Source organism: Pinus tabuliformis, chromosome X (genome assembly GCF_031772625.1).
Source record: "Pinus tabuliformis cultivar Carrire ecotype Pingquan chromosome X, CPIR1, whole genome shotgun sequence".
Lineage (NCBI taxonomy): Eukaryota > Viridiplantae > Streptophyta > Pinopsida > Pinales > Pinaceae > Pinus > Pinus tabuliformis.
Genome location: NC_142308.1, coordinates 1,128,608,233 through 1,128,617,132, shown reverse-complemented (window position 1 = coordinate 1,128,617,132; position 8,900 = coordinate 1,128,608,233). Strand labels below are relative to the sequence as shown.

At 40.8% G+C, this 8,900-nt stretch overlaps 1 protein-coding gene across 1 annotated transcript; it reads left to right on the top strand.

Moving 5' to 3' along the window:
- The first annotated feature begins 521 nt into the window (after window positions 1-521).
- On the top strand, window positions 522-8,317 carry LOC149143808 (pleiotropic drug resistance protein 2-like). Its single transcript, XM_089447395.1, has 23 exons — window positions 522-960; window positions 1,649-1,769; window positions 1,873-1,961; window positions 2,098-2,182; window positions 2,276-2,435; window positions 2,756-2,832; window positions 2,922-2,975; window positions 3,120-3,210; window positions 3,301-3,602; window positions 3,698-4,296; window positions 4,395-4,555; window positions 4,644-4,747; window positions 4,855-5,020; window positions 5,147-5,296; window positions 5,374-5,543; window positions 5,638-5,983; window positions 6,084-6,361; window positions 6,456-6,539; window positions 6,632-6,765; window positions 6,867-7,094; window positions 7,208-7,379; window positions 7,467-7,721; window positions 7,834-8,317. Exons 1-23 carry the CDS (start codon window positions 587-589, stop codon window positions 8,104-8,106), a joined length of 4,473 nt encoding a protein of 1,490 aa, XP_089303521.1. The 5' UTR covers window positions 522-586; the 3' UTR covers window positions 8,107-8,317.
- Window positions 8,318-8,900: the final 583 nt, after the last annotated feature.

Genomic DNA, 8,900 nt, shown 5'->3' with positions numbered 1-8,900 from the left:
TAAACGCATTTTAAACGATTAAAATTCATGATTCATATCGATAATTAAACTGCTCTGCCCTCTAATACACGTAACAGATCATGGAAACTTGTATTTAAGTTAAAATTGTAAAATACAAGAATCGAAAATTAGAATTCATAAACACATTTTAAATCATTTAAATTTATAATTCAACTGCTCCGCCCTATAATACACCTAACAGGTCACCCTAACTTGTATTCGAGCTAAGATTGTAACGTACAGGAATCGAAAGTTGGAATTTTAATTTGAAGGCTTACGTGGGTCACATCTCCCATCTTGGGAATCATAACGGGGCAACGTTGTCAGTTGTTTGTTAGAAGCTTCTCTCGGGAGGGTGAGTGCTTTAATTCTGGCTATGTGTCTAGCTGTCACTTCCACTGGTCAATGTTACCCACAAAAAGGCTGTAGCCTGTCCCCTTCCTGTGTAGTATGGGAGTAGAGAAAGGTGGTGGTATGTAAAGTTGTCTGAAAGTTGCGTATATATAGAGGAAGTAAGGAGGGATTATGAGAGCTGTGATTTGGTAGTGCTAGGAGTGGGTAGATAGGGAGCTGGGGACTCTGATCAATGGCAGGCTCTGGTGGTGGTGGTGTTGAGGTTTGGGGTGATCGGAGGTCTGCCAGCAGAGGAGGATGGAGATCTGCTAGCACTGGAATGTGGAGAGCTTCCGATGATGTTTTCAGTCGGACTACAAGTTTCAGGAGGGAGCAGGATGATGAGGAGGCCTTAAAGTGGGCTGCCATTGAGAGGCTCCCAACCTATGAAAGGCTGAGGAAGGCTATTCTCATGCAGGAGTTGGACGATGGAAATGTTGTGCATGAGGAAGTTGATGTTTCAAGATTAGACCTCAATGACAGACAACATCTCATTGAGAAGATCCTGCGCGTTACCGAAGAGGACAATGAACGCTTCCTGCTCAAACTCCGGGATAGAATTAACAGGTGAGCGGTTGCCAGTTATTTTGATCAGGCACACCATTTTTTTTCAATGTTTGCAGCTGCGAAGCCTGAATAATTCCTCTGCAATGTACCCAATATAGGGATCCTGTTTCAATTGAGCTCTACTCTACATATGCTTCTGATTATCACTGTGGCAATCATGCCCTTTCCCATCGTGGAAGTATTACAATGAAATGCAGTGTCACCCCAGCTGTGAGAAGCATGCCTTCCCCATCTTGGGAGTATTTCAATGGAATGCAGCCTCACTCCAACCATGGGAACCCTGTCCTTCCCCATTTTGAAAGTATTACAATCGATGGTGGCCTCGTCCCATTTGTGGCATGCATGCCCTTTCCTACATGGGAGTAAGCCTCGCCTCCATCACCAGCTGGCATGGGCTAAATGGTGGAAGAGAGGCAAAAATTGCTTATGAAGGATTTGAGGATTTGAGTCTTGGTGGGACTATGAAACAATCCTCTGTAGTCTCCGCAGTTGGGTTGGAAGGGATGCTTTACCATCGAACCACGATCCAGTTGAAAACTGTGCCATTCTATATTTGTTATTGATTTTAGGCTTGAGGTCCTCTCACATGCAACCTTGATAATTTCATCCCTGACCCAAATGTTGTTTTCGTCCCGCGGCAAAAAATAGAAACTTCTTCTGAGATTTGTTTTTTGTTTTTGGATTACAGAGTGGGTATAGAGCTCCCCAAAATCGAAGTGCGGTTCGAGCAGTTGACAATTGATGCAGATGTTTATGTTGGAAATAGAGCTCTGCCAACTCTGTTCAACTTTACAGTCAATACTTTCGAGGTAAGGATAAGTTGCTAACAGTCCCAAGTTGAAAGAAAAGAGGCATACATCTCTGCTAATTATGCATAGGCGTACTGAAATTTATCGCTACTGTTTTTGACAGAGTATCCTCGGTTCCATTGGCCTTGCTCCAACAAAGAAAAGAGTTCTGAACATACTCCACGATATCAGTGGCGTAATAAAACCTTCTAGGTGAGATTTGAAGACCTTATCATGATTATAGATCTTGCATCGATAATCCTAAATGTTTTCCGGATGCTGCCTTTGCCTGATTGACTATAAGACACATTAACTTGTTCAGTTTAAACTCACTATTCTTTTTCCACAGAATGACTCTGCTTCTTGGACCTCCAAGCTCTGGAAAGACAACTTTGCTGTTGGCTCTTGCTGGGAAGCTCGACTCTGATCTCAAAGTAAGAAATCATTTGAAATTTCTGTGGGAGACAACATACTAAGGCAATATAATCATGGACTGTGACAAATTGTTCCTTATGTAAATGTTGCAGGTATCTGGTAAAGTGTCCTATAATGGGCATGAAATGAACGAATTCGTACCTCAAAGAACATCGGCATACATTAGTCAAAATGATCTGCATCATGGCGAGATGACTGTCAGAGAGACATTAGATTTCTCTGGCCGCTGTCAAGGAGTGGGAACCAGATACGGTATGGACGAAGTTTTGGACCAGTTTCTCCTCAAGTTTGTCATTTCTCCGAGGGCTTCCCTAAAATTTGAATTCCATTTCCTTTCATATAATCGAGAGAGAATTAGAAAGTGTTTTAAATGGCTTTGAAACAAATTAAAAATTGTCGTCTGTCATGCTAGTGCATTATTATGGTACTTATCTTTGTGTTAGTTTCATCTGAAAACGTGTTCAGAAGTCAGGTTTTAAAAATCATTGTATATCTTGCTTAACCTTTCACAATGAAACTTGAGTGGCATAAACTGAGAGAAATAATTGAAAATCGCACTGCATCATTTTCAGAGATGCTTTCTGAGCTCTCAAGGAGGGAAAAGGAAGCTGGAATCAAACCAGATCATGACATTGATGTATACATGAAGGTCAGTTTCCTTCTGGCAACCTGGAGCAGTAGAGAGAATAAATGAGCAACTTGTATTTCTGATCTGTTTTGGAATGGACTGTTGTGCAGGCTACAGCCATGGAAGGTCAAGAAACAAATATAGTCACAGATTATGTCCTGAAGGTTTGCTTCTGTAAAGAAACGCCATTAATATACTTATTCTAGATTTTAATTTCTGATTCAATGTTGAACCAGGGCTAATTTTGGCGAAATCACCCATGGAAATGCAACACCCTAACAGATTGCCTTGAATTTCTTTTGATGCAGATTCTCGGCTTGGACATCTGTGCAGATATCTTAGTGGGCGATGAAATGCGAAGAGGAATTTCAGGAGGTCAAAAGAAACGAGTGACAACTGGTAACGTCTCTGTTAATTAGCATGAGAAGTAAATCCAAGAAATTTAATACGCAGATAGCTCTGGCTTAACCTGAAGTCCCTAAATTGCAGGAGAGATGCTTGTTGGTCCTGCCAAAGCTCTGTTCATGGATGAAATATCCACAGGGTTAGATAGTTCAACAACTTTCCAAATCGTGAAGTGTTTACGCCAAACGGTTCATGTCATGGATGGAACAATGCTCATTTCTCTGCTTCAACCTGCCCCAGAGACATTTGAACTGTTTGATGATATAATCTTACTTTCAGAAGGGCAAATTGTTTACCAAGGACCACGGGAACACGTTCTCGAGTTCTTTGAGTTCATGGGATTCAAGTGTCCTGAGAGAAAGGGCATTGCTGATTTTTTGCAAGAGGTAACTAACTGTTTCATCATTTGAGCTGAATTTTTTGTCCTTTGTTGAAACAGTCAACAATCTTTAACTCACAAGGCTGAGATACGATGCTCCAGGTGACATCCAGAAAGGACCAGGAACAATATTGGGCCAATAAAAATCAGCCATATCGCTATGTTCCAGTCAAAGAATTTGCAGAATCTTTCAGTTCATTTCATGTAGGTCAGCTTCTTGTAGAGGAGTTAGCAGTTCCATTTGGAAAAATGAGAAGCCATCCTGCAGCTTTGGCCACTGTAAAGTATGGTATCGGCAAGAAGGAACTATTCAAAGCATGCTTTGCTAGAGAATGGTTGCTCATGAAACGAAATTCGTTCGTATATATCTTCAAGACTACGCAAATATCCATCATGGCATTTATCACCATGACAGTATTCTTGAGGACAGAGATGAAACACAAAACAATTGCAGATGGAAACAAGTACTTTGGTGTCCTTTTTTTCAGTCTTGTTAATGTGATGTTCAATGGAATGGCAGAACTGGCTATGACGGTTGTCAGGCTACCAGTATATTACAAGCAAAGAGACTTGCTATTCTACCCTGCTTGGGCATTTTCCTTACCCATTTGGGTGTTGAGAATCCCTTTATCTTTCCTTGAATCGGGGATATGGATCATATTAACATACTATGTCGTCGATTTCGCTCCATCAGCCAGCAGGTAAGGAGTGACTCGCACTCTTCTTGTTTCAGAATGCAGGTTAATCATCTCATGTTCAGGATATTCAACTCTAATAATCATTGATGGTTTTTTGTCAGGTTTTTCCGGCAGTTCCTGCTACTTTTCTGGGCACATCAGATGTCCCTGTCACTTTTCCGTTTCATTGCATCAGTGGGCAGAACGCTGGTTGTTTCAAACACATTTGGGTCCTTTGCTCTGCTGCTAATTTTTGTCTTAGGAGGATTTGTCATTTCTAAAGGTTTGATTCCATATCCCGTGATATAAGCAATTATCAGCATAGAATCTCCGTAAATAACAGCAATATTGGCATGGTTTGGGTATTGCAGATGCTGTCCGTCCATGGTGGATTTGGGGATACTGGGCTTCTCCTATGATGTATGGCCAGAATGCTATAGCCATCAATGAATATCTAGACAAGCGTTGGAGCCTGGTAAAACTAAAATATGAACTAAATGACCTAACATCCTCAATAACTCCTCCTCAGTTTTGGTTTTCAATATTTCAATGTTATTGCGTGACTGAATGTCTTTCGCGCAGCCCAACAATGATCCCAACATAGATGAACCAACCATTGGGAAAGCAATTTTGAGAAGCAAAGGCATGTTCACCCGTGGGTATTGGTACTGGATCAGTATTGGAGCTCTGGTTGCGTTTTCGGTGCTTTTCAACATTCTATTCACACTGGCTCTGAAGTATCTAAATCGTAGGTCTCTTATTTCATTTCAGTTTAAATTTACGCGAAGGATATTTGTTTAGGAGAAACTGAAAACTCTTCTCTCTCTTCAAAGATCTACATTAGTAATCTGAAGCTTATTCCATGAATTTGCAGCTCTTGGGAAACCTCAGGCTATTATTTCTGAGGAGGTTCTTGAAGAAAAACATGTTAATCGCACTGGAGAGGTGTTATATTCCAAGAGAAAGAGGAAAACCAAGACTCCAGGATTCTCATCATCTCATCCCGTGAAGGCCTCAATCGAAGGTCTGTATCTCAAAACATGCTCATTAGGCTGTCCACAGTAGTTAATTTTTTTGGATTGACTTACCACTGTATTTCAGTCACCAACTTGGCAGTGACGCAATTCAATATCTCCTCAAGTGGATACTCTGACCGAATGGAAGATAACGTTTCAGCCAGTAATATGTCTGCCAACAGAGGGATGATATTGCCATTCCAGCCTCTATCACTTGTATTCAACCATATAAATTATTATGTGGACATGCCAGTGGTAAGTCCATATTTCTTGAAGTAAAACTGCTCAAGTCTATTAATGTCTTTGAGACATAGGAAAACGGTGCTGAAGAAATGTTGGTTGGTAACAGGAAATGAAGAGGCAAGGCGTTCCAGAAGATAGGCTTCAATTGTTAAGGGATGTCAGTGGCGCCTTCAGACCTGGCGTCCTGACAGCCTTAGTCGGTGTTAGTGGTGCTGGAAAAACCACTTTAATGGATGTTCTTGCAGGAAGAAAAACTGGAGGTTGCATTGAAGGAACCATCAATATATCTGGTTATCCCAAGAAACAGGAAACCTTTGCTCGTGTATCGGGCTATTGTGAGCAGAACGATATCCATTCTCCTTTTGTGACAGTTTATGAATCTCTCATCTATTCTGCATGGCTACGCCTGCCTTCAGAGGTTGATAACCAAAACACGAGAGGTATGCTGTTCAGTCCTAATTCAAAGGGGAAGAATACTTGATTGGAATTTGAAAAGGGGACCAATGCTGACATGAAAGCCTTTACAATTGTCTATGTAGATGTTTGTGGAAGAAGTGATGGAACTTGTCGAACTGGCACCTCTAAGACAAGCTCTTGTGGGTCTTCCTGGAATAGATGGCCTTTCAACTGAACAGCGTAAAAGACTTACAATAGCTGTTGAATTGGTTGCAAACCCATCAATTATCTTCATGGATGAACCCACATCAGGACTCGATGCCCGAGCTGCAGCTATTGTCATGAGAACTGTACGGAATACTGTTGATACTGGGCGCACTGTTGTCTGCACGATTCACCAACCTAGCATTGATATCTTTGAGGCATTTGATGAGGTATAGTTGAGTATGAAAAAACTATTCATGTGCAGGGGAAGATTCTGAAGTTTGTCTTTCTATCTTCAAAAAGCTCACATCCTCTGTCTTGCAGCTCTTACTAATGAAAAGGGGAGGACAAGTAATATATGCAGGACCAGTTGGGCATCATTCTTACAAGCTAATTGAGTACTTTGAGGTAAGGAAGCCTATACCTGGTCAAATTCTTCCTGTCTTACTTGTCTGCAACTCTTTCTTGATCTAAAAGGAACAAACATATTTGTTGCTCAGGCTATCCCAGGAGTGCCCAAAATCAGAGATGGTTACAATCCAGCAACCTGGATGCTAGAAGTTAGTTCTCCAGCTGCTGAAACTCATCTTGGCATAGACTTTGCAGAAGTGTACTCAAATTCCCCTCTTTTCCAGTAAGCACACCCATTAGAACGACTCAGCTCATTAAATATATATTCTACTTTGTACCTTTGTCTTGCTTCTTTGATCCATTTAATGATCTCATTTGTATCAGGCGGAACCAGGCACTTATCAAAGAGCTGAGTACACCAGTACCTGGCTCCAGGGACCTCTACTTCCCTACCAAATACTCTCAGAGTTTCCGTGTCCAATGCATAGCTTGCTTGTGGAAGCAGCACTGGTCTTACTGGAGGAACCCAACATACAATGTTGTTCGATTTTTTTTCACGACTGTGACAGCCCTGCTGTTTGGAAGTATATTCTGGGGACTAGGCAGCAAAACGTAAGCTTTTTGAGCAGCAACCTTTGTCCTGTACATAAGCTTTTCAGCCATTATATCTGTGAATGTTCTGAGCTTGAACTGATGATATCCTTTGGTGCTTCTTTGTTTGATAGACGCAAACAACAAGATTTGTTCAATGTCCTAGGTGCTATGTATGCCTCAACAATTTTCCTTGGGGTCAGCAATTCTTCAACTGTGCAACCAGTTGTGGGAGTTCAGCGAACTGTGTTCTATCGAGAAAAGGCAGCTGGGATGTACTCAGCTATTCCTTATGCAGTTGCTCAGGTATATATTTATTATTTCCTTTGTTCATGAGAAGAGCATTCTATGGTTGAATTGATCTGACACTACATGTTTTCCATTATTTTGCAGGCTGCCATTGAGATTCCATATATACTAATCCAAACCATGATTTACTCTCTCATCGTCTATTCAATGATCGGCTTCCAATGGACAACAGTCAAATTTTTCTGGTTTATATTCTACATGTTCATGTGCTTTGTGTATTTTACCCTGTATGGGATGATGGCTGTTGCTCTGACACCTGGTCACCAGATTGCTGCCATTGTTTCCTCGTTCTTCTATGGATTCTGGAATATCTTCTCTGGATTTCTCATCACTCGGCCTGTAAGATTAATCCATTGTTTACATTTTAAAAAGGTTTATTAAATCTCATTCTAGGGATTTTGTATTGCATTGAATTGACATTGCTGAATTGGTATTCAATATCATGTTGCAGCAAATTCCTTTGTGGTGGAGGTGGTATTACTGGGCCAATCCTATTGCATGGACACTATATGGCCTCATTACTTCTCAACTTGGAGATTTGACTGGTTTTGTAGAAGTTGCTGGTGAAAAAGATACCATGTCTGTGCAACAATTTTTGGAACACTCTTTTGGATATAGACATGATTTTCTGGGTGTGGTAGCTGCGATGCATGTAGGGATAGTCCTCCTCTTTTTCTCAGTGTTTGCCTTTGGGATCAAATATCTCAATTTCCAGAGGCGATGAGATTGTTGTAATCATTTATCTTCAAGCACACAATATGGAGGAATTTGAGGGAAACTGAAGAAGTTGAATACGAGTTCCTAGTAAATCTTCGTTTTCTCTGCTTCTCTAGATATGGCCCCTTTTCGCAATTGTCATCCTTACTGTAACAAAATGGATCAATTTGAATGTCTATAAAAATTCAATATTGTCTCACAACCGGAGCAGATCTAAACAGAGATTGTATTGAAAAAAAATTGAGTCTTGCAATTTTAGCTGTAGGCTGGGTTTGCATTTCGATTGGGTTCTGGCCTAGATGACAGCACGAATTCATAATTCCGATCTGGTCTAATTTGGTATCCGTTTGTGATAATCAATTGACAATGAGATCCGGAGTGTTGCTGTCACAAGCAAGGATGGAACTTGTGGCCTCGTTACTTCTGTTATTTAAAATTTCCACTAACCCTACAAATTAAAAATAATAACTACCACCCTCGGTGAATGAGATCCAGAGTGTTGTTATCACTAGCAAGGATGGAACTTCTGGTCTCGTTACTTCTGTTATTCAAGATTTCCACAAACCCTACAAATTTAAAATAATCACCGCCAGGGTTGGACCTTGAGCCCTGATTTACAGGGACCCTACAAATTTAAAATAATCACTGCCATGGTTGGATCTTGAGCTCTGTTTGAGACGAATTCTCCATTTTGCCATTAGACAAGATCATGTCACTAATATACATCGCTGTAATGTACATATAATTCTAATTGGTAAACTTCAAGCTGACAAAGTTTTGACAACACACGCACTGTCCTCG